The 27,121-nt window shown below is 45.9% G+C and overlaps 1 protein-coding gene across 3 annotated transcripts in view; it reads left to right on the top strand.

The window, feature by feature from the left end:
* Nucleotides 1-27,121, top strand: part of dtx4a (deltex 4, E3 ubiquitin ligase a) — a 159,843-nt gene that overhangs the window by 4,341 nt on the left and 128,381 nt on the right. For all 3 annotated transcript variants that reach the window (XM_084313629.1, XM_084313628.1, XM_084313630.1), the window contains one exon: nt 18,164-19,241. In XM_084313629.1, coding sequence (XP_084169755.1) covers nt 18,164-19,241 — 1,078 coding nt within the window. The remainder of the gene's footprint in view (nt 1-18,163; nt 19,242-27,121) is intronic.

Genomic DNA, 27,121 nt, shown 5'->3' with positions numbered 1-27,121 from the left:
TGCAATGAGCAATGCGATAGCTTGCTTCAGGTGCGTGGTTTTTAGCAGTCGTGAACACTTTGAGGGTGCTGGCTTGCTTTCCATACCTGGCCACGGCACGTTTAATCGATTCTGCCTTATCCGCCTGATCTTTGAAACTTTTTTGATGCTTCGTCTCAAAATGGCGTTTCACACCTGACGTTCGGCAAACTACATTTTCTAAACATAAAGTACACGCAGCACGGTCCTTCTGACACACAAACCCGTAGTCGTCTGTCCATGAGGGCTGGAATGCCCGAATTTCCTTTGCTTTAACTCTCTTAGCGGGGGTTGCCATCATGAAGGACGGCACATACAGAATGCAACCGCGGCACTGTGATTACCTGGGAACTGCGCGCGGGTGCGGGAGGCCAGCTGACTGCTGACAGCTGAGCACCATGGGAACAGCTGTATAGCTGTCATAGGGGTGTGCAAAACACTTCACTATTTCACTATAATATTTCAAAGCAAAGGAATCTTTTTTTAATGCTGCCCCCTGTGCCAATGAAAATGCTCCTGCGTGCCAATGCGGGCACGCGTGCCTAGGGTTGCCGGCCCCTGGCATAGACGCTGCCAGGCCTGAGCTGTAACGTTGAGGCCTATACACCGGCTTGTTTAGATTAGATTCAAATGTATATAGTCATTATATACAGCACAAGTAGTACAACGAAAAGAGGTTATATATATATTTATGTATGGTAAAAAAAAATATATGTATACAGCATTATTGTACATGTCATCATACAGAGTGCAACGATTAAATTGGGTATAAAATATATAAATTAGTACTACTGAGTAATAGTGCTAATCAGACACCGGCTTGTTTAGATTATATTCAAATGTATAGTCATTATACAGCACAAGTATAGTACAACGAAAAGAGGTTTGGCATCCAACCATATATGGATTAAATGCAGGTATATTCAGACATATATATTATATATAGATGTATGCAGCGATTAAATTGGGTATAAAATATATAAATTAGTACTACTGAGTAATAGTGCCAATCAGATGTATGTACAGAGTTGTAGTATTATGTAAACAGTGATACAAGTATAAAGACACTACGGTAGTAAGTCATACTGGCCAGCAGTGTAAGAGTATAGGTAAGGGATATGTACAGATATAGATATAGTAACTAGTAAGAGTAGGTAAGGGATATGTACAGATATAGATATAGTAACAGGGCTCTACGCTAACCTTTTTCACTAGGGCCACAGGTGCTCCTAAATGAAAAAGTTTAGGAGCACACAAAGAAATTTAGGAGCACCCAAAAATATTTAGGAGCACAGTGAAAATATGTCAAGTAACAGAGTTTTTTTTTTTTTTTTCAAAAATAAATTTATATTTGTACTGTGCGTGCATGTGCAAACGGGACACATCTGTGCAATAGCACATACCACCAAAGTCACTGGCCCACTGTGTGCGTGTGTGTGTATCATCTGCGTGTGCAAACGGGAATGGGACAGACATTTGAACTATTAATTAAGTGATTAATGCCTACTATAGCAAAGTTGTAGCCAACAACTAGGCCTAATAAGAAAGGCAGTGATATTGAACAAAAAGGAGACACTGGCTTTACAACCAGGGCCATCAGTAGAGGGGGGAGCTAGTGTTGCTCTTTTAGAAAAATAATCCTTTCAGGGTTGCCTATTGAAATACTGTACACCTCCAGTACAGTAGTTTGCGTGTCAGGTAGACCATTGATTGACAGTCGATTCTGCCAATTACGACGTCACACAGTTGCACTCTGGCCGTCCGGCGCTGCAGCTGGACCCTATTGCCACACCGCTTGCACTCTGGCCGTCCGGCGCTACAGCTGGGGTCCAGCTCTGCAGTTGATAACGCTAGCCAAGTTAGCTGTACACACATACACAGTGGGCCAGTTGTAGGGGTGTAACAATGCATCGCAATGCATCGATCCTACTTTACAATATTTACAAAACATGACATTGTTTTCGAACTCTAGCCATGGGGAAATGTTTAGCCAATTCACGTTAAATTTGTATGTCTTCCCTCCGGCTCCAGTGGGTGTAGCTTCGCTAGCTACAGTGGCTACATTGGGTGCTACAGTGGGTGTAGCCTCGCTAACTTGGCCAACTTCGCTAGCATGCTGGCTAGAGTCAGTATCTTGGTTAACGTTAATGTTAACCATCACCTCTGTAACATGAGCTGCCTCGCCTGACTTCTCATTCTCCGGTATCTTTCGCGCAAAATAAAAATGAATGGGCTTCGACATGGCTGTATTATTGTTTGACTCTCTCAGACAGTGACGCAGCCGCTGATCATTACTTTCGGTTTCCAGTCGCGTGACCACAGGAAACTACTGTGATTGGAACGTTTATGCAGCTGTGAACTGTGGGACTTGTAGTTTTTTAACGATTCTCGCAGCGGAGAAAAAAAAAGGACGAATGAGAGGCTGTACTCTGCACTCGCTGGCCCCACTTGCACGCCGTGCGAGTACTTGATTTTGCATGTTCGCTCGCACATATTTTTAGGGGCATATGCGAGCAATATGGTCGCACTGTAGAGCCCTGAACTAGTAAGAGTAGGTAAGGGATATGTACAGATATATATATATATAGTAACTAGTAAGGGATATGTATAGATATAGTAAGTTACTAGTAAGAGTAGGTAAGGGATATGGTCAAGTCAAGAGTTTTATTTGTCACGGCATACAAGTATACAATGAAATGCGGGGGGTCTTGCCCGCAATGATTGTGCATAATACAATAATAATAATATAAGAATTCAATAGAACGACATTGTGCAATAATACAAGTAATCAAAGTAGGCTGTTGTTGGGGTGGTGAGGGTCTTTCATTATTCTGCAGGCTCTGAATTTGCACCTCTTGTTATATAGGACCTGCAGAGGTGGTAGTGCAATACCTGTGGTACGCTCGGCTGAGCTACCTACCTATTCTTACTAGTTACTATATCTATATCTGTACATATCCGATTCCCTTACCTACTCTTAATAGTTACTATATCTATATCTGTACATATCCCTTACCTACTTTTTACTAGTTACTATATCTATATCTGTACATATCCCTTACCTACTCTTACTAGTTACACTGCTGGCCAGTATGACTTACTACCATAGTGTCTTTATACCTGTATCACTGTACATATTAATACAACAACTCTGTCTTCATCTGATTAGCACTATTACTCAGTAGTACTAATTTATGTATTTTATATCTCGTTTAATCACCTGTACATTGTATATTACTATTGCACTTTATTGTTACATTTGCACTCTGGTTGGATGCCAAACCTATTTTTGTTGTACTGTACTTGTACTGTATGATTCAGTTCAGTTTTATTGTTGCATCTTGTTATATTCTCATACAAAAAGAGCAAAAACACAATTAAAAACCAGCATAATAGTGATGTAAGAAAAAGTGACCGTGCAGAATTTGCATAAATGGACCCAAGTGTATTTCCTGTTGAGGAGCCTATTGCTAGGGGTGGGACGATACATCGATCCAGATCGATACATCGATGTAATTATCAACGATCGAATCGGATCGATGCGATGTAATAAGATTGATTCATATCGATACTCTTATTTTGAAAATCCTGTGGCGAGTCTCATAACTGATTGTGTTAAATGGGCATATGATATCATCTCATATCGATCGCAGGCACCTGAATCTAATCGTATCGTATTGTATCGTGAGAGACTTTGTGATATCGGCAAATATCGTATCGTTGTCCAAAGAATCGATATCGTATCGTATCATGATGAAACTGGTGATTCCCACCCCTACCTATTGCCCTGTTTGCTAATCAATAGCGGACAGGAAATAAACCCTGGGCCCAAACTGTTCCCTCGCAACGTCTTATTACTCAGAGGTATTGAAGTGTGACAATACATAGTGGTGAGTCACTGGAGAGACTGTGTGCGTGCGTGTGTCCGTGTGTGTGTGTGCGTGCGTGCGTGTCCAGCCAGGACATGTTGCAGATGTCAGTCACTTAAAGTGCATGTAATGCCCATAGAAGTAGAAGGTCTACATAATGACGCATAAAGAGGAACATGCTAAATAGGCACTTTATACAAGAATCCCTATCTATATAATTAGAGATTTGTTTACCCATCGAGTCAAAATGGCGGCTGTGAAAAGGGCCTGTTGGGACGTGGTTCCGTTAGCCGCTTCCGCCTCAGAGCCACGCCCCCAAGGTTAGTGAAGGCCCTCGATAAGATAGTCTTAGCAAGTTATTTTATCAAAACTATTTCCATCTCTGTCTTCTACAACTTTCCTCAACCTTCCCACAATATTCAAATGATTTATTATTTAGTTGTTACTTACAAGATTGCAGACGAGAATCTTTTGTTACTGGACTGAGTACAATAAAAACACATTCTTTAAATTCTCTTTTCTCCCCTGAATAATTACCTAAAGGATTTGGATTTGATAAGCAAAAATGTAATCTGTGATGCAGATTTGATGCTATGTTTTCAATCCCAGTGTCTCGAACCCTAGATATTGGAAGCTGGGACATGGCAGCGTCTTCTTGGGAGGAGGATAGGTGAGCGTAGGGAAGTAAGCAGAGGTGTCAGACGTCTTAACTACATTATAAACTACTTGATGTGCTACTGACACTATATTATAAACTACTTAATGTGCTACTGACACTACATTATAAACTACTTAATGTGCTCCTGACACTACATTATAAACTACTTAATGTGCTACTGCCACTACATTATAAACTACTTAATGTGCTACTGACACTACATTATATACTACTTAATGTGCTACTGACACTACATTATAAACTACTTGATGTGCTACTGACACTACATTGTAAACTACTTAATAAACTACTAATAAACTAACCTACACTGTAGCACTCAACACTTTGATGAACATTGTTGCTCAGCTGATAGAGTTGTGCCCTTCCTGATGGCTTGTCGTACAGAACATGTAAGTCGCTTTGGATAAAAGCGTCAGCTAAATGACTAAATGTTAATGTGCTCCTGACACTACATTATAAACTACTTAATGTGCTCCTGACACTACATTATAAACTACTTAATGTGTTCCTGACACTACATTATAAACTACTTAATGTGCTCCTGACACTACATTATAAACTACTTAATGTGCTCCTGACACTACATTATAAACTACTTAATGTGCTACTGACACTACATTAGATACTACTTAATGTGCTCCGGACACTACATTATAAACGACTTAATGTGCTACTGACACTACATTATAAACTACTTAATGTGCTCCGGACACTACATTATAAACTACTTAATGTGCTCCTGACACTACATTATATACTACTTAATGTGCTCCGGACACTACATTATAAACTACTTAATGTGCTCCTGACACTACATTAGATACTACTTAATGTGCTCCGGACACTACATTATAAACTACTTAATGTGCTCCGGACACTACATTATAAACTACTTAATGTGCTCCTGACACTACATTATAAACTACTTAATGTGCTCCTGACACTACATTATAAACTACTTAATGTGCTCCTGACACTACATTATAAACTACTTAATGTGCTCCGGACACTACATTATAAACTACTTAATGTGCTCCGGACACTACATTAGATACTACTTAATGTGCTCCGGACACTACATTATAAACTACTTAATGTGCTACTGACACTACATTGGATACTACTTAATGTGCTACTGACACTACATTAGATACTACTTAATGTGCTACTGACACTACATTATAAACTACTTAATGTGCTCTGGACACGTGAATATTAAAGGCAACCAACTTGTGTTCAGCTTTTCGTTCAGCGTTTCTCTGATTGGCCACGTGACCGCCCTAGCACACGCCCTTCGCGGCAGAGAGAGACGCGGCAGAAGCGGCAGCACTGGGTTTTATCACTGGAGATACATTTCTCACTCACCATTGTATTTTGCGCCATCTGACAATATCATAATGTGTTTTCTATATTATATCCACAATCATTCATCTAAAAAATTTTATGGGCGTAAATACATGTTAAGATATTCAAAATCGTCACAGCAGTATAGTTTGTTTATACTTCAGAAGTGATGTACAGTGACGAGTGAATCTGGTAGTTGGTTGTTAAAAACGCGAAATAACATAATAACGTTACAGTTTCTAGTTCAGTCAGCAGCCTCGCGAAATAACATTATACATTATGCTCCGCGAAATAACATTATACATTATGCTCCGCGCTTCAATTATACATTATGCTCCGCGCCTCATTCATTCATTTCATAATCAGTCAGCAGCCTGCGTCCTCCGAAATAACATTATACATTATGCTCCGTGCTTCATTCATTCATTTCATAATCAGTCAGCAGCCTGCGTCCTCCACTGATGCAGCAGTTTCTAGTTCAGTCAGCAGCCTCGCGAAATAACATTATACATTATGCTCCGCGAAATAACATTATACATTATGCTCCGCGCTTCAATTATACATTATGCTCCGTGCTTCATTCATTCATTTCATAATCAGTCAGCAGCCTGCGTCCTCCGAAATAACATTATACATTATGCTCCGTGCTTCATTCATTCATTTCATAATCAGTCAGCAGCCTGCGTCCTCCGAAATAACATTATACATTATGCTCCGTGCTTCATTCATTCATTTCATAATCAGTCAGCAGCCTGCGTCCTCCACTGATGCAGCAGTTTCTAGTTCAGTCAGCAGCCTCACGAAATAACATTATACATTATGCTCCGTAGGCCTGCCACGATAACACATTTTGCTGGGCGATTAATTGCCCCCGAAAATATCGCGATAAGCGATATTATTGCGACCGGTTAGAGAATTTTTTTGTTGGAGAAATTTATTTCCCAAAACTTTTATTTTGAAGCCCACCGCTCCGTCTTTTCCGGTGTTTTAGACTTTTATTTTGAAGCCCACCGACCGGACCGGAAGTATTGTTGCGATTATCAGGTACTTTGGGTACCAGAAAAGTCACGTGAAACACTGCAGACCACTGATTGGTCAGAATAGAGACGCGTCTCTAGGATTTCATAAGCATTATGTTTGCAGCAGGCACAAGTGCAATAAACAAAGGATACAGTCACTGTGTATTCTGCCTCATTTATTGATTAAACAAAACCGACATCAACACAATTTGCCACCGAGCGGAGAGTTTAGTCTCGCAAAAAGATCGCTGACTTGTTAAGGCTTGTTGTAAGGTTAGGTGCTAATGTTGTGCTAGCGTTTTAGCATGGCTATCGTACATAGCGTGATCAATATAACTCGCTATTGATTGTTTGTATGAGTAACGTTAATGCTAGTAGAATAGACACAACGTGAGGTAATCACCATCCATTTTAAACCGGTTATTACCTAATGCTAACGTTAGCAAATAGACGCGACTGGTAACGTTACAGCTAACGTTAACGCTTGTAGAATAGACACAATGAGAGGTAACGTTAGCGTTAGCAGAATAGACACAACGAGGGTCTCGTTAATGTTGTTATTGATTGATTGATTGAAAACTGTGTTTACTCTGTTTGTATGAGTAACGTTAATGCTAGTAGAATAGACACAATGAGGGGTAACGTTAGCCCCACGGAGCTCCTGTGCTCTGCTCTGTAGTAAAGCCAGCGGCCCGCCTCCCAACACGGACAGTGACTGACAAGGGGCACTGGGTCCGCCTCATTAAAACAAACGCGCAAATAGCAATTAATCGCGCCTGTCAAAATCATTGCATTCATTTTAATTATCGCGGCAATTAATCGATTTATTGCTTATCGCGGCAGGCCTAATGCTCCGCGAAATAACATTATACATTATGCTCCGCGCTTCAATTATACATTATGCTCCGTGCTTCATTCATTCATTTCATAATCAGTCAGCAGCCTGCGTCCTCCGAAATAACAGTATACATTATGCTCCGTGCTTCATTCATTCATTTCATAATCAGTCAGCAGCCTGCGTCCTCCGAAATAACATTATACATTATGCTCCGTGCTTCATTCATTCATTTCATAATCAGTCAGCAGCCTGCGTCCTCCACTGATGCAGCAGTTTCTAGTTCAGTCAGCAGCCTCACGAAATAACATTATACATTATGCTCCGCGAAATAACATTATACATTATGCTCCGTGCTTCAATTATACATTATGCTCCGCGCTTCATTCATTCATTTCATAATCAGTCAGCAGCCTGCGTCCTCCGAAATAACATTATACATTATGCTCCGCGCCCTCCACTGATGGATTTCATTTGGGACGGCTGCCGCTTGCCTGCCGCGTTCGCAGGGGGGTCGCGGCCAATCAGAGAAAAGCTGAACACAAGTTGGTTGCCTTTAATATTCACGCGCTCCGGACACTACATTATAAACTACTTAATGTGCTCCTGACATTACATTAGATACTAAATGTGCTCCTGACACTATATTAGATACTACTTGTGTCGCCACTTGAGGTCAACATTCCTTCAGGGTGAAGTTCCCAAATCCAACCTGGGAAATTCCTGTGGTCTGGATTGGTAACAACTGGGTCATGTGGAATTTTGAGGCCCTTGTCTGAATAGTTAATTCCAAAGGGGCTTAAGTTCCGTATCTTGAGTGGAAATTCCATGTACTGTGTCTCGACCTCCGGGCGTTCTCATGGCAGTGAAGTGTGTTGTTGTTGTTGTTGTTGTTGTTGACTGTTGTTGTTATATAGCATTACTGGCATCGCGTCTCGCTCTTCGCCATATTGAGATATATCTTTATCTCCAGTACCTACTGTACTTCATTAACGAAAACAATGCACCCATGCACTTGACCAGGCCCCGCCCCAGTGTCCCCCTATAAGACACCGGACATGGTCACACTCACCCTTCCTCTTTTTTGTTTCCATCATGGACGCTGCAGTGCACTCCATGAACTAGTAGTAATGAAATGCAGAAGGAAATTGAACAATGTTGGGTTTTCGCCGGAGATTTGCCAGCCCCTGGAATCTTCTTGGCACATTCTAACAGCGCATCGGGCCTGTCCTGGGGTTTCCTCGTCTTCTGACAGCGGATCGAGGGACGTCGCGCGGCGGCTAGCTGTCGGGCTAGGTCGCGCACAGGTATCAATGCTGGCATTTGTGATACTGCTCGTTGTCCCATGAGACAACCGAGTTGTGTATTGGCGCAAGGGGCAGGATATCTGGGTAAACTTTGTTGTTTTCCCAGCTATCCTGGAGCGCGCGGCTAATGCTAATGCTACGATGCTGGGTTACTGTTCCTTTGATTCCCCGCCGAGGGCTGTCTTTTTAAAAGGTCTTCCCTCCTCTTAACCATTCATGCTGACGGTCAATCGGTGTCTACTGTTGGGAGTTTTGACGGGGGCTTGTTTACCTTTTCATGGGTGGATGGGCTGAGGCCTAGGGCTGGTGTGCTTTTTGTGAATCTATGAATTGTGTGCGGGACTGGTGTTTCTCTGGTCTGCATCCCCTTAACATTGTGTGTATGGGCTAGCCCATTCTGCAGTGTGTTGGTGGAGTTTTAGTTCATTTATTCATTTACCCCTTCATGGGTGCACACCACAGTGGAGGTTGCTGCATTCCTACTAGTGAGGCAGTGCTTTACTAGCAGTAGTTTTTTGTTGCAACCACCACTGGTGCTCCATGCTTGTGAAGCAGATGGCATCAGTCCTTTGCCTCTGGCATGTTGGAACGGTGTCCCGCCCGGCCGACGCCATGAGGTGAGTCGGCCCGGCAGGTGGCTGGTGGGCTGTTAAGCCTATACCGCCACGGTATAGAATTAGCAGCGACTAGTAACTTTGTTCTAATTGCTGTTTTTTCTGTCAAAAATGGTGTCGAGTGGCGGGGCCTTGAAGGCCAGCCGACGTCGAAACATTGCGCGAGGTTTTGACGTTATTAGCTTTGACCTAGCCGCAAGCTATAACCGCAGGGAGGGCTAGGATGCTGTCAACGCTTGTTTACAGACATCTTGGTTGGATCAATCTCCCCTTGAGGGGGTGAGAAGTGTTTTTCCCTCCTCAGGGCTCCCCTCTCCGCAGAGGGACTTTGGTCTTTCCGCAGGAGCGCGGGAGGTATTTGATCTAGGCCCCACACCGCTTCGCACCATGCAGCCAGAGGTGAGAGCACGGCCTCGTCAACGGCTGTGGCGAGGCCCTCAACCAGCGGCCATGTTTCCCCCGCCTGAGGTACCCTGGGCACAACGTCAACAGGTGACCGCAAGGCAGACAGCCTTGGCGGCCGAGGGATCGGCTACATTAGATGAGCACGCCCTAAAAAACCGTCGCCGTCTAGCTGTGTCCAGCTCGCTCTCCGGTCACTCCCCCCCCCCCAACACCAGCGGGATAAGGGCTCTGATTTGGTTGCGGGTCGCGTGATTTGGGTGGTAGTAATATCACTGCAGGGCTACGGTGTGTAGGAAGGAACCCACCCTATCGGGCAGTGTGGGGGCCTCACACCTTGCATGTCCAGCTGTAGAACAGTTCCTCAGCAATCCATGCTGGCGAGGTGTTCAGTGGGGGAGCTTTTGTCACCCACTGTGATGTCAGCTTCCCCTGTATCAAACCGGCCCTTTCTGTCGGGGTCCCCCCTTGGGTGCGATTGCCTCGTTGGTAGTGTTGGGGTGCGGTATCCCAGTTCCACGAGACGCCCTGCTCGCGCGGTTGGCGAGTCCAGGGTTGGCAACGCACAGTGGGTGGGACCGGGCCGCCTATCTACGGTTTCTGGCGGACCAGCGCCAAGTGGCGGCGGGTGCGCTTGGGATTATCATCACATATGGCTACAGCAGTGCCATATGTCGAGGTGGATGGAGAGAACGCGGAGGCGGGCACTTGTGTTTACACAACCCCACCCGTTTTCAGGTTTGGTACAGACCCTATTGTCAGGGTCACCAGCAGTGACAGCTCTGGCCAACGAGATCCAATCTCTGTGGGCGAAGCAAGCCATCGTCGTGGTCCCAAAGGAGGACGCGATGCGTGGCGTTTCCTCCCGGTATTCTCTGGTGCCCGGGAAATCGGGAGGGGGGGTGTCAGACCCATGCTGGACCTGTCCCATGGAAGGTTCAGCATTTTGACCGTCTCCCACCTGTTGAACGCTGTCAGGTGGGGGCCTGGTTCTCCTCCATAGACCTGTACGATGCGTATTCGCATCCCGATCTTCCATCCTAGGGCTTACCTACACTTCCTTTGCAGGGTTTAGCGTATGAGTACCAGAGGCTGCCGTTCGGCTATTCTCTGGCTCCCCGCATCTTCACCAAGTGCGTGGAGACCGCACTGGGGCCTCTGCGTCATTGGGGGTTACGAAGGGTATTCTGCCCTGGACGACGTTCTGGTCCTTGGCCGGTCTGGGTAGATCGTCAGGTCTCATACCAGGCAGGTGGTGGAATTCCTCACCAGCCTGGGTTTTGCTGTAGACTGGAAGTAGAGTACTCCTCTTCCCAGTCAACGGGTGGAGTTCTTGGGCTTATTTTAAGCTCAAGGTCTATATGGGCATCCCTCTCAGAGCAGCGGCGAGTGGGTGTTCTCGGCACGCTCGGGAGGTTCCGTCCTAGGACGGTTACGGCGCTGTCCGTGATGCGCCTGCTCGGTATGATGACATCTGCTCACTCTGTGGTCCCTCTTGGCCTCCTCTTCGTGAGGAGGATACAGAGGTGGTTTTCCAGTATGGAAATAGACCCGATGAGAGGCAAGTGGAAGCGGCTAAGGTTCCCATGTCAGTACTGGGGGACCTCGCCCTCTGGGGAGGGCCTGGGGCCCTCACCAGCGGGGTCCCCATGGGCAGCAGGCTGTCACACGTCATGGTCTTCACCGACGCCTCCCTCACTGGGGGGAGGACGTGTCGGGCCAACACAGTAGGGGGCAGCTGGCAAGACCATGCTGCCCGGTCTGCGATACATTCAATGTGTTTGAATTGAAGGCAGTCCTTCTGGTCCTCAAACGGTGTTTTGATCAGGACGGGCAACACGACGTCAGCGTCGTATATCAACAGACAGGGTGGAGTAATGGAGTATGCTCCATCCGTCTGCACCGGGCGGCGGTCGAGCTGGCTATGGGCGTTTCTCCATCTGCGCAGCCTGAGGGCTCTCCACATCCCCGGCAGGGTGAATGTGGGTGCAGGTGTGATGTCGCGGGGCGGTCCTCACCCTGACGACTGGGGATTACGTCCAGACATAGTTGGGCAGGTCTGGGACCGATTCCGTGGCCGTCCGGAATTCTGTACGCTTTTCCCCCCCTTACACCTGATAGCTCAGCTGTTGGGGCGGGTACGTCGGAAGCGCGGGACTTGGTCCTGGTCGTGCCGGGCCAGGGCTCAGCTGTGTGGTCCCTGGCCCTGATTCAGCTCTGTGTGGCCCCGCTGTGGCCTGTTCCGTGGTCACCACGGGCCCTCTCTCAGGCACGCGGAACTCTGTTCTGCCTTCCTGTTCTGGGGAAGCCTCTAGGCTTGGCTGTTGTCAGTGTGAATCTGGTGGGGATGCGTCTAGACTATTCTCCGTCCTCTACCACGGCTTACACTGGGGAGTGGCGTATGGTTGAGTGTGGGGGCGGAACGTTGTTCAGCCACCCTCTCGTGGGACGTTCCTGCTTGGTGCTCGGCGTCTCAAGCCGGTGGAACGTTCTCTGTCTCCGAGTGGGACCTCCAACTGGTCCTCGGCCGGTTGTCTGAGGCCCCGTTTGAGCCTCTTGAGCAGGCGTCGTTGGAGCAGCTGTCTTCAAGACTGCGTTCCTACTGGCCATCACCTCCGCTAAGAGCGTGGGTGAGCTGTGTGCTCTCTCGGTGCGGCCTGAGTGCTTGTCTATTCTTGCCAATAGCGGTGCGACTATCTGAGGCCTAATCCAGTCTTCGTGCCAAAGAATATCCGGAGCTCTTTTCGCTCCAGGGATATTGTGATTCAGGCGTTTTATCCGCCTCCTCACGCTGGTGAGTTAGAGGCGAGCCTTCACCTGTCATGTCCTGTCCGTGCTTGAGGGTTTACCTCAGTCGGACTCGGGATCTCAGGGCTGCCGATCAACTTTTTGTTTGTTACGGTGGCCAAGCAGCGCCTGTCACATTGGTTGTGCGAGGGCATTGCCCTTTGCTACACGTTGGCTGGGCTGGCCCCCCCCTGGGTGTGTCAGGGCGTGCCGCCTTGTTAGGGGGGGCCTTGGTGGAGGACATCTGTGCTGCGGCCTCCTGGTCCTCCCCGGGTCCCTTCGTTAGGTTTTACCTCATGGACATGACTGGGGGTTCTGTCTCCCAGGCGGTTCTGAGTTCTGGGACCGCCCCTGCGTCCTGCCTTTCGATGGGTTAGCTGGGGTGTGTGGGTGTGTGCCACGGGGTGATGTGTCACACGTGGTCCCGCCTGTGCTGTGCGTTTTTAGGGGTCTCTGGTTCCCTCTTTTTTCGCACTTTGGTGGAGTTGACTGCCGCCCCCAATTCACTAGGAAGGGCGGGTGGACGGGACTCCCCTCCCCCTGGTGGTAGGGCTTGCGGGTCCTCAGGGGGTACATTTGTCGGGCCACGCGTCTGCTCTGCCCCATATCTCAATATGGCGAAGAGCGAGACGCGATGCCAGTAATGCTATATAACGAAAGGTTATCCTATAACCTAGTTATATGAATACTGGCTGAGCGTCTCGCTCTTAGCGCGCCCTGAGGTCCTTTGGTTGGGTTTTCTATGATGGAAACTTTTTCCCGTGGAGGGGTGAGTGTGACCATGTCCGGTGTCTTATAGGGGGACACTGGGGCGGGGCCTGGTCAAGTGCATGGGTGCATTGTTTTCGTTAATGAAGTACAGTAGGTACTGGAGATAAAGATATATCTCAATATGGCGAAGAGCGAGACGCTCAGCCAGTATTCATATAACTAGGTTATAGGATAATCTTTCGTTACTGGTTGTATGAAGGGGGAGAGACTTGATTTGATTTTTATTTGTCTCGAACATGGAAACGTAAAACAAGTTTAAAAAACAAAAAGGTAAATAGTCATTACATACATTTCCATACAATAAGTGTTCGAGAAGGAACAGGGGGAAGTAAAACAACTTATCAAGCCCCTTCCTTACAATATTTGACATTATAATTTAATAAAAATAATATAACATAATGAAAAATAAAATAAAAGTACAGTTTTTTTATATATCCAAATATCCAAATGAGAAAAAAATATGTATTAGGCAGTCACATTATTGCTTAAGCTCCTCTCTCTTATGTGTCCATAAGTGCTTGTTTATAGCTACCTTTAAATTTATTGATATTTTTGCTTAATTTTATACTCTCATCCAGACCATTCCAGAGTGATACCCCACAAACTGCAATGCACATACTTTCAATAGACGGTATTGTACATGAACTAGTAACATGAACACGGAAGCAAGGAAGGAAGCAAATATCTTTTTAGAAAGACTACATCCCTGATATGATTTGTGAGCTCAACGGAGGCCTCACCAGATGAGTCACTTTGAGATCAACCTCATCTGTTTTTAGAGCCGTCTTTAAAGGTGATATTTTTGTTCTAACATGTTCAAATAAGTGTTGAATAGCTCTACATTCCGACAGCCATCACTGATATAGAGTGTGTGGTCAGTAACATGGGTCTCCCAGTCCCTCCACTCTGCAGTAAACAGTCATCACTGATATAGAGTGTCTGGTCAGTAACATGGGTTTCCCAGTCCCTCCACTCTGCAGTAAACAGCCATCACTGATATAGAGTGTCTTTAAAAAGCTTTAATATTGCATTGGAACCGATGCCTTTATGTATTTTAATGTATTTTGATCTATCCTGGTTGTGTGGCAATAAAGGAAACTTGAACTTGATGTGTAATATGGACCTTGAGTCTGAAATAAAGTCTTCATCAATATAGATCACTTACAGCTGCTTTAATATAGATAACTTACAGCTGCTTTAATATAGATCACTTACAGCAGCTTTAATATAGATCACTGTTACAGCTGCTTTAATATAGATCACTTACAGCTGCTTTAATATAGATCACCTACAGCTGCTTTAATATAGATCACTTACAGCTCCTTTAATATAGACCAATTACAGCTGCTTTAATATAGACCACTGTGAGTTCCAAACAGGAAGTCTTTCTTATTTCTTCATTACTCTGGACACCCTGGGAAAGCAAACACAGCCAGCGGGGGTGGGATCAAGGCCGCCAGCCAATCAGAATTCAGGACACGAAGCGCTGTTACCAGGGGCAACCTGTTGCCCTGTTTACCCAAATTCTTAGTGAGCACACACACACACACACACACACACACACACACACACACACACACACACGCACACACACACAAGCAAATATTCCTGCAGCCATGGGTCCAATTTATCTCCTCTTGCACCCAGTTATCACCAGAAAACAGTAGGAATGTAATTCTTGATCTGTAGAGCCAGTTAAGAACTATTTGTTTTTTTGTATCCACTTTTTCTCCTCCTGTTTTTCTGTATTTTCCTCCCATCCCAATTTAGTCGTCATGCCAATTCCCCCCCTCCCCTTCCTGGTCGTTGCGCGCATGTGCCCCCCACTGGTCGGTCTAGGGAGCCCTGAAGTTTATCACATGCTTCCTCCGATACATAGGAGACAGCCAGCAGCCTCTTTTCACCTGGCAGCGAGGACTCTCATTGGTGAAGTGTAACGCCTGGGAGGTCACACTACCTTCACCATTTCCCTCCCTTGCTGTGCAGGCCAGGGTTTCCGTTAGAAAAAATTGTTGCCGGTCTCCGTGACCTGCAAGATTTCAATCTACCGGACAAATGAGATTAATTCCGGTCATAGTTTATTGAGCTTTAAAACAATTGAATAAAGAATGTCATCCTCAAGGCATGTAGATTTATAATATTATTACTTAAAACTATAGGCTACTTTTGCGTATACAGTCATTAATATATTCCAAATAAAATAAGTCCCTCGATACTCCGTGCTGCTGCTGACTTGAAATAAAATAGACCGCGTATGTGGGCAGTCGGTCCGACACTAAACAGCAGTCTGTTATAATCACATTTTTATGAGCTAACGAATTCCGTTATATTGGACATTTGTATTAATTATATCAAGCGAAGAACTGAGAAATTTTGCAGAGAGAGACGGCAACATTATCGTGGGTTTGCGTGATGTATATCTCCACCTCCCAACGACTTGGTGCTGGTCATAATGTCCGGTGAAAACAACTCCCTCCAAGCACAACTTGACCACCCGAACCGTACCAAAACAGGCCAAAATTAAATAGCCCATGCGACGAACGATTCATTACATTCGTTTCATCGTTGCTCCACCAAGCAGCCGGTCCAACAATGAAAGCTGTTATCAGCGCGAGCCGGCCGCAGTTAGTTTGCAAGAAGCATCCAGCTGCAGACCCGCAGAGCAGCTTTCCAAGTCTGGGGACCGCACTGTGCCAGCAAAGCTGGTGGGTTCTGTGGGTCTGCAGCTGCATGCCTTCCGCAAATCCAGCAGCAAGCTCTCGCTGAGCGAAGCAACGACAACAAACGCAATGATTGTTTCGTTCATCGCATAGGCCACCCAACTCCAGCCCATCCAAATACAATTCAAATAATCAAACTGTGCCCAGAGGGAACTATTTTCACCGGACACTATGACCGGAGAGATTAAATATGTCGGACTTCAACAGATTTTGCCGGTCAAATACCGGTAATTACCGGCTAACAGAAACGCTGGTGCAGGCGCCCTGACCGACCTGTAGGAGTCACTGTTTACAACGACCAGGACCCACCCTCGCCGGCTTTCCCACCCGCTAACACTGCCAATTGTGTTAGTATGGACGGTCGGCCAAGCCGGAGGCACCACAGCTGGATTCGATCCCACTGTCTCTGTGGTGGTAGACAGACGCTTAGTCCGCTGCACTACTCGGCCGCCCCTGTTTAAGAACTATTTGCGTGTTTCAAACCAGATGGTTAGATGTCCTTACCTGAGATAGTTAGATGTCCTTACCTGAGATAGTTAGATGTCCTTACCTGAGATAGTTAGATGTCCTTACCTGACATAGTTAGATGTCCTTACCTGAGATAGTTGGAGACACTTACCTGAGATAGTTAGACGTCCTTACCTGAGATAGTTAGATGTCCTTACCTGAGATAGTTAGATGTCCTTACCTGATATAGTTAGATGTCCTTACCTGAGATAGTTAGACGTCCTTACCTGAGATAGTTAGATGTCCTTACCTGAGATAGTTAGAGACCCTTACCTGAGATAGTTAGACGTCCTTACCTGAGATAGTTAGACGTCCTTACCTGAGATAGTTAGACGTCCTTACCTGAGATAGTTAGACGTCCTTACCTGAGATAGTTAGATGTCCTTACCTGAGATAGTTAGATGTCCTTACCTGAGATAGTTAGACGTCCTTACCTGAGATAGTTAGATGTCCTTACCTGAGATAGTTAGAGACCCTTACCTGAGATAGTTAGATGTCCTTACCTGAGATAGTTAGACGTCCTTACCTGAGATAGTTAGACGTCCTTACCTGAGATAGTTAGAGACCCTTACCTGAGATAGTTAGATGTCCTTACCTGAGATAGTTAGATGTCCTTACCTGAGATAGTTAGAGACCCTTACCTGAGATAGTTAGAGACCCATTACCTGAGATAGTTAGATGTCCTTACCTGAGATAGTTAGCCGTCCTTACCTGAGATAGTTAGAGACCCTTACCTGAGATAGTTAGATGTCCTTACCTGAGATAGTTAGATGTCCTTACCTGAGATAGTTAGACGTCCTTACCTGAGATAGTTAGATGTCCTTACCTGAGATAGTTAGATGTCCTTACCTGAGATAGTTAGATGTCCTTACCTGAGATAGTTAGATGTCCTTACCTGAGCTAGTTAGATGTCCTTACCTGAGCTAGTTAGATGTCCTTACCTGAGATAGTTAGAGACCCTTACCTGAGATAGTTAGACGTCCTTAGAGACCCTTGCATTCCTTTTCACTTAAATCATTTAAAAGTAGACGGGACTAGTGTTTGGCAATTTAATATGCACCCTGGAAATGTCTAGAATTGAATTTAATAAAAAATGTATAAACAACTACTACTATGTTTATAGTGTTATTACACTAGTCCACCAGGATTATATGGTGCGTCCATCCCTGGTGTAAGTGGTGACCCCCCCCCCCCTGCTCTTCGACCCCCAGGTACCCTAACCCTAACCCCTCTGTGCTCTTCGACCCCCAGGTACCCTAACCCTAACCCCTCTGTGCTCCTTGACCCCCAGGTACCCTTCGGCCGGTGCGGCGTAGCTTCTACGACCCCACGTCAGCCCCGGGCCAGGGCTGGCTGTGGGAGTGGGAGAACGACGCGGGCGGCTGGACCACCTACGACACCGAGGTGGGCATCGCCATCCAGGCGGCGCGGGACCGGCAGCAGCCCTGGCTGGACCTGGCGCCGCTCGGCTTCTGCTACCTCATCGACTTCCAGAGCATGACCCAGATCAACGGGCAGACGCAGCGCTGCCGGCGCATCCAACGCCGCTCGGACCTGGCCTACCCGCTGGTCTCCGGGCCCCTGCCCAAGTCGCATCACGCCTGGGGCCCCGCGGGGGGCCCGCCGCCTGGCCCCGGAGGAGGACCGCCCCCCGGCGTGAGCGTCCCTGGAGCAGGCATGGGGATGGGGATGAGCGCGAACGGCAGTGCCTACCCCAGCGGGGCGCTTCCTGCCTCTGCCATCACCTCGCTGGGGCAGCCCTGCGCCTGTCAGCAGTGCATGCTGGTCCTGAGCGTCAAGGCGGGCGCCATGTCCGCTCACACTCTGGGTCGGAGGCCCCCCCTGAACAAGCCTCCTAGTCCCAAGCTGGGCCTGTACCCCCCGGGGGCCTCGTACTCCCTGACCCTCCCGCGCCCCCCGGTCCTGTCGCGCTCGCTCTCCCCCCACAGGACGTCGATGGGCGGCGCTGCCGGCGGAGGCTTCGTCCACTCCATCTCCCTCCTGGGCTCGGCCACCGCCGCCCTCTCTCTCTCCTCCACCCGGCCCCCTCCTCCGCCTCTCCCCCCCCTCCCTCCTCCGCCTCCTCCCCCTCCCCTCGGCCTCACCCCACCCCCCCATCCCACCCTCTCCGTCTCCTCTGCGCCCTCGACGACGGCCGCGCCCCCCGCCCCCGCGCCTCCTCTCATCTCCACTGCTGCCTCTTCCTCCTGCACCCCGTCTCCCTCCGCCCGTGTCCTGGGCCCCGTGTCTTCGCCCGGAGCGGCCGCCTGTGCCGCACCCCTGCCGCCGCGCGCCAGTCTGGCGGGACTCAGCCGACCTGCCCTGCAGCGCATCGCCATGGCCCAGTCGCGCGCACTCATCGCCTCCGGGTGAGTAGCCTCCCGCTCTTCACTTCAGCTGTCAGGACAAACACCTTGAATCCTAACGGTCATAATAGGGATGTGCATCGATATTCGAATAGTCGTTAAATTATGAAAAAAAACATAGTTCGTTTTATGTAAATATTGTTTTGACAAAAAAATAATTCACTGTGTAGTCTAGTGAGAGGGGACCCTATTAACTGTTACACCGCTAAGGGCGGCTAGGTGGTGTAGTGGGCAAGGCGCTCGCCACCAACGCAGGAGACGCTGGGTTCGAGCCCAGCTCTCGGCGTTGCTACCAGCTTGGCTGGTCGCTCATACTAACACAATTGGCAGTGTTAGGGGTGGGAAAGCTGGTGGGTGGGTCCTGGTTGTTGTAAACAGCGACTCCTACAGTTCGGTCGGGGCGCCTGCACAGCGAGGGAGGGATCTGGAGGGAGGTAGTGTGACCTTCCACACGTTACATTCTTCCAGTGAGAGTCCGCGCTGCCAGGCTGGCTGCCGGCTGGCTGCACATGTGTCGGAGGAAAGCATGTGATAGTCTCCGGCCTCCCGGACCAACAGTAGGGGGGGGGTGCGCAACAACCAGGAAGGGGGTTGGGAATTGGCATAACGACTAACAGTGGGATGGGAGAAAAATCGGAAAAAGGAGGGGGGGGAAAGATAATAATAAAAAAAATGTAAAAACTGTTACACCGCTGAATGGCATGCTGGGTAATGGGTATAGCTCGCTATAACGGTCTGTTTACAGCTGGGAGAGCAGAAAAGAAAGATGAAGAAAGAGACTGGAGATATTACATGGTAGCAACGTTTTCGTTTGCCATATTGTTTCACTAAGTTCACACATTTCAAGCATCAGTGATGTAACATTCAGAATGAATGCTTTTGTTCCCAGAAATATGTGAGCTTGGTTGTTGGTGTTGGCTGTTAGCAATCACGCTTGTTGGATTCTCTCAACGTTCGCTATTAACTCTGGATGGATGCCAAGGGGGCGCTGTTTACCTTCTGGTTAGAACGCCATTGCTGTATTGCAATTGATTGATTGATTGATTGATTGAAAATGTTATTAACAGATTGCAGAATGGGTACAATACAGTACAGCTCAATACACACAATTGTTAAGGGGATGCAGACCAGAGAAAGACTTTCGTCTTGTTTACATCAGGGTCCCCCATTTTTAGTTCATCATAACATATGTGACATACAGGGCTCTACAGTGCGACCATATTGCTCGCATATGCCCCTAAAAATAATTGTGTGCGAACCTCAAAAACCAATTACGCGCACGGTGTGCGAACTGCTGATGACAGCCTAAGTCGTACTTTTTATTTTTCTACTGAGAATCGTTAAAAAAACTACAAGTCCCACATTGCACTCAAGCCAACGGTCCAATCACAGTAGAGTGAAGTGACTGGTTTCATGGGAAATAAAGCAAATGACCAATCGGAAGCTCTCATTTGGCTTGTTTACTTCCTGAAACTCCGCCATTGCGATCAGGGCTCTCGTTTTCCGAGACACTAACTTATTATAGTCTCTCTCTTACCAATAGCAATAGTTTTTAGAACACCTAGATTTATCGATAGCAATAGTAATATAACGTTAATGCAACTAAACGAATGCCTTGCTTTGTTAATCATAACGTTGATGCAGTAGCGTATGTCGGTGTGTTGGCTGTAACGGACATGACAATAACATAACGTGTACCAGGGTTTCCGTTAGAAAAAATTGTTGCCGGTCTCCGTGACCTGCAAGATTTCAATCTACCGGACAAATGAGATTAATTCCGGTCATAGTTTATTGAGCTTTAAAACAATTGATAGGCAGGCAATATAAAGAATGTCATCCTCAAGGCATGTAGATTTATAATATTATTACTTAAAACTAGGCTACTTTTGCGTATACAGTCATTAATTAATATATTCCAAATAAAATAAGTCCCTCGATACTCCGTGCTGCTGCTGACTTGAACTAAAATAGACCGCGTATGTGGGCAGTCGGTCCGACACTAAACAGCAGTCTGTTATAATCACATTTTTATGAGCTAACGAATTCCGTTATATTGGACATTTGTATTAATTATATCAAGCGAAGAACTGAGAAAGCAGAGAGACGGCAACATTATCGTGGTTTGCGTGACGACTCTCTCCACCTCGCAACGACTTATTTGCAAAGAGTATGGCGCTGCAGAGAAGCTGATTTAGCTGTTATTGGCTCTTTTCTGGGAACCGCACAGCAGCGCCCCCCACCCAACATTGGCTGAAAATGGCCGAATTGAAGTACTGCTGGAATACTGCATTGTGCCGTTGCCTCTCTGGCTCTGCAGCTTCACACAAAAGTCCGCACACCAGCACTAAGCTCTCGCCGACAACGTCGTTGTCATTATTAGAAGCAACGAGGAAACAAATGTAATGATCGTTTCGTTCATCGCATAGGCTATTTAATTTTAGCCTATTTTAATACAATTCAAATAATCAAATTGTGCTTAGACTCAGGGAATTATTTTCACCGGACATTAAGACCGGAGATATTAAATAAGTCGGACTTCAACAGATTTTGCCGGTCAAAAACCGGTAATTACCGGCTAACGGAAACGCTGACGTGTACACATTAAAATTGCGATAATCTATTCTAACATTTTCAAATCGATGCAGTTGAATTTCCCCCTTAGGATCGATGCATTGTTACACCCCTACACCAAAGTCACTGGCCCACTGTGTATCTGTGTGTATAATAACTTGGCTAGCGTTATCAACAGCAGAGGTGGGCAATGGGTCCAGCTGCAGCGCCGGAGTGCAAGCGGTGTGATGTAATTGGCAGACTCGACTGTCAATCAATGGTCTACCTGACACGCAAACTCAAACAATGTTTCTGTACTGGAGGTGTACAGTATTTCAATAGGCAACCCTGAAAGGATTATTTTTCTAGAAGAGCAACACAGCCAAAACATAAGCATTGTATGCATAAAAGGGGCTAAAGTTAAGTGACTGAACCTTTTGTAGCAGTAGTTTGATTTGATAGGGACAATACATGTTAATGAACATCAAGTACAAAATACAAAATGTAAACATGCAGGGTTGTAGCAAGAGCTAATTTACACACATGCACGCACAGTACAAATATACAGTTATTTTTGAAAAAAAAAAAACTCTGTTTTCACTGTGCTCCTAAATATTTTTGGGTGCTCCTAAATTTCTTTGTGTGCTCCTAAATTTTTTCATTTAGGAGCACATGTGCTCCTTGGGAAAAAGGTTAGCGTAGAGCCCTGAAATACATGACATACAGATAGACAGTACTGCTACATCTATCTATCAATGGGGAGAATGCCGTGTTTGCTAGTGCTAAAACTATATTAACACTTTCAGTGCCAACGACGAGATTTCTCGTTAGTTCATGCCAACCGTTGAGTGCCAGCTGACGAGAGATCTAGTTTTTAATCGTTATTTTTTTTATTATCGATTTCCATTCATTTTTCATCAATCTAGCCTCACGTTACCAGTGGGGATCTGTCTGAACTCTAACAGGGAAAATACCGCCCTGTATTGTCTCTCCGGATGGTACTGCACCCCTTTGGATTGGATTGAATGAAACGCATGGAGAAAAAAAAGTTCTGCTTCCACATTTTACTTGTCAGACAAGTAACCGGAGACGATCTAAGTCATTGCCCACCACCAGAACAGCGGAGAATGTGTTTCCAGTACCCAGCGTTGGATCAATAAACGCGATCGATATTTGGAATGGCGATCAGGAATTTGAATAATCTTTTTGGAGAACATCTGATCTGAGGTAAGGAATCTATTTGACCAGTCTTGGGATAATCAGAGCTATTTTCACCTATATATCAGCGTGTGCCATATGTGTGTGTGTGTGTGTGTGCGATCAGGAAATAAGATAATCGTTTTTTCAGCCCGCTTCTATAGCGTGCATAAGTACACATACTATCAATAATCTAGCGTTTATTTGAAAAGGATTAATAAATAGGCCGAAAAATGACTGTGTGTTTTGTGTATTCCAGTAAAGGGCGTTTATCACAGAATCTTTATTTTTTTCTGAAACTTTAAAAAAAACGAGCTTTTTTCAAAATGGTATAAAACAAAAATGAACCGATTAAAAAAAAAAAAAAAAAAAATCCGTTTAGACAATGTTGACTGCAAACAAGTCATTGATAAGCGACGGCCATATTAGACACATAGCCATACTTTAAGATATAGTTTATGCATTCGCAAGTATGAGAGCTCTGTCATTGAAGTGGGTGGTGGCACGCAACAGGGTTCCGGGGCACCGCATGGCTGGCACGGAAAGTGTTAAATATTATAGCTATGGATCTAATAAACACGTCAATTGTCAGTGAGTTTCTTCCATTCAACATGCAAAAAACAGATAATTTTTTCATGCATACATTTCTGTTTTATACCGTAGTGAATAGTTCCAGAGCGATTCTGTCTAATCTCAAGAAACTCTAGCAAACCGTGCTTCAATGCATTTCCTTAGAAATCATGCCATTTGTCGCTTGATTTATGAATCGTTCTGAAAATAAGGCTAGATTGGTCCCTTGAAAGGCGCTATATAAAATGAAGTTATTATTAGATTATCGGTATTATGTGTCCTCATGCACGAACAGAAGCGGGCTGAAAAGTCGCTTCTCTGTGCCTTGGTCGCAGCCAACCGCACGCACACACACACATGCGTGATCGTTACGAAAGAAACATCTGATTAACCCAAGATTGGTAACATAGAGTCCTTACCTCACATCTGATGTACTGCAAAAAGATGAATCCAATTCCTGATCGCCATTCCAAATATTGATCGCGTTTATTGATCCAACGTTTCTCCACCAAAACGCATAATCCACGCTGCTCCCAGTCTCCCCAGTCCATGTGTTATAACGATACTGAATGACCGAGAAGTAGGGATGCTCGATATTGGCTTTTTTACCGATACCGATATTGTCCAACTCTTAATTTCCGATACCGATATCAACCGATACCGATATATGCAAGGTTCCCCCCCCCCAAAAAACGGAATAATTTCAGGTAATTAACATTACATATCTCTTGTTGTGGAATTAACACAACATTATGCATACTTTTGACAATAAATTAAATCTGAATTTGTTCTTACTTGTTTCCCTGGGTAAATAAAGGTTATAGAAATGTAAAAAAAAAAAAAAATTTGGATACCGATATTTTCCGATATCACATTTTAATGCCAATATCGGCCGATAATATCTGTAGGCCGATAATATCGGACATCCCTACCGAGAAGGAAAACCTGGACCGGACTTCTTAGATCAGCGTACAGCCCAAGGGGGAGGGATTCCAATGATGTGCAATACCGGCCGGAAGGCGTTAGGCGCCGGTATTGGCCTTTTGCGAGCTCAATGATAACATCAGGCTGGATGGATGAAAAATGAATGGATATAGCGAATAAAATAAATAACGATAAAAACCCAACTTTTCTCGTGATTGGCGCCCAATGAGTTAAGGAGGCATTTACAGCCATTAGTCCTCTTGCTAAATGGACTGCATTTATATATATTTAAATATACATTTTGTACCATGCCTCTACCGGGCGACGGCTATGCGATGCCACCCATTAAACTAATCGAGTCCGTCACCTTGTTTGTAGAGCTATAACTATATTCTATATTATAGCTATGGATACAATACTATCTATGGATACAATACTATAGTAATTTGACACTGAGTTTCTTCCGGCCAAATGCAAAAAAGGAAATAATTTTTCCATCCATACGTTCCCGTTTTATACCGTGGTGAATATACCGACTCTTACAGAGTGTTATTTCAGAATGATCCGGGCCAATTCCTGAGAGGCTGGTTATAAGCCGCAACGTGTATTATACTAAATGCATTGGCGTTTTGTCCCTACACACGCCACAATTAAAAAATCAAATGCATAGGATAGGTATTATGTTCCATCATGAATGCATGAAAGGGGGGGGGGGGGGGGGTCGTTTTTCGATGCTTTGATCGTCACCAACGGAATACGTTATGGACTAGCGTTACACACATATGCTTGGATCGCAATGAAAACATTCTTGGAATAACGCAAGATTGATACCATATAGCCCTTACCTTGACTAGGATGTACCCCGAAAAGAATATTCCAATTATCTGATCGCCATTCCAAGTATTGATGTCCATCGTTTCGCCAACATAATCCACCACAGAACACTGATCGGGAGTAATTGTTTCTCCTCAATCCAAGCATTATAACCACTACACTTGTCCGACAAAGAAAAGTCAGCCCGGACCTATATAATCGACGCACAGCCCAAGACACAGCGTTTAAAATGGTGCTCGATACCGCCGCCTGGTAGGATGCAGCCGGTACTGCACCATTGGAGTCCCATTATGCCTTTTCCATGCAAAATACAGCTCCCTGACATTGAATAGGGTATTAAAATCGGAAAAAAAGGAAAAACTACCCAGAAACGAGAATTCTCGTTTTTTGGCACTGAACGACTGGGGCCCAGAAACGAGAATCTTCGTTTACGGCACTGAAAATGTTAAAGGGAGGGGTTGGTTAAGTGTCTTGCTCAAGGACACGTTGACACACACTGCCAGAAAGAGCCGGAATCTAACCGGGATCCTTCCGATTTAACGGAAGACCGTTCCATCTCCTGAGCCACTGTCGCACCATCCTTGCACTGTATAAAGATTCTCAACAAAAGGCAATATGACCTGTGTATTCCAGTGCCTTCTTTGGGTTAAAGGAAAACTCAACATTTTGGGAAATTAGCTTACCATCTTCTCCAGAGAGAGACAAGAAGATGGATACCAGTTTCCTCTCTGTGCGTTCAGTAGAAAGCTATCTGGCTGCACGTTAGCCTAGCTTAATACCATAGTCCCCTCCAAACTCATAGCCAAGCTCAGGGACCTGGGCTTGAACTATGACCTCTGCCAGTGGGTCTTGGACTTCCTGACGGGCAGACCCCAGGTGGTGAGAGCAGGCAACTGCACCTCCTCATCCATCACTCTCAACATAGGGGCCCGCCAGGGCTGTGTCCTGAGTCCCCTCCTCTACTCCCTGTACACACATGACTGTGTGGCACAGCGGAACAACAACACAATCATCAAATTAGCTGACGACACAGTAGTGGTGGGCCTGATCTCTGCAAACGACGAGAGGGCCTACCTGGAGAAGGTGAAGGTTCTAGCGGGATGGTGTCAAGAGAACTGCTTCTCACTGAACGTCAGCAAAACAAAGGAGATGATTGTGGACCTTAGGAGGTCGGGGGTCAGGGACTACAGCCCCCTCAGCATCGATGGGGCACCGGTTGAGAGAGTGAACAGTTTTAAGTACCACATATCCGAAGACTTGACATGGACCACACACATTGACAGTGTTGTGAAGAAGGCACGACAACGCCTCTACTTCCTTAGGCGCTTAAGGAAGTTCAACGTGAGTCAAAAGATCTTCAAGAACTTCTACGCATGCACAATAGAGAGCATCCTGACTGGCAATATCACCTCCTGGTTTGGGAATAGCACTGCACAAGACCGCAGCAGACTACAGAGAGTGGCCCGTTCAGCCGAACGCACAATTGGAGGGGGGCTTCCCACTCTCCAAGGCATTTACAACAAGCGGTGCATGGGCAAGGCTAAGGGAATAATCAAAGACTCCAGCCACCCAAACAACTGCCTCTTTTTTTTTTTTTTTTTTTTTTTTTTTTATTTCTTTATTACAGGAAAAGTAGTATGTACATTTACATTCGTCAGTATTATACATTCTCCATCTTTTCATCTTTTCTTCCCCTTTCATTTCCCCTTCCCCTCCTTCATACCCACCCCAGCCCCCCCACATCAATGTTTTTGAAGACACATCTGCAAAACATCCAAACATACAGCATAGATGCTACTAAAAAAAAA

This window comes from Notolepis coatsorum, assembly GCF_963971535.1.
Source record: "Notolepis coatsorum genome assembly, chromosome: 4".
Lineage (NCBI taxonomy): Eukaryota > Metazoa > Chordata > Actinopteri > Aulopiformes > Paralepididae > Notolepis > Notolepis coatsorum.
The sequence above is the reverse complement of the archived record's forward strand: the minus strand, read 5'-3'. Positions and strand labels throughout refer to the sequence as shown.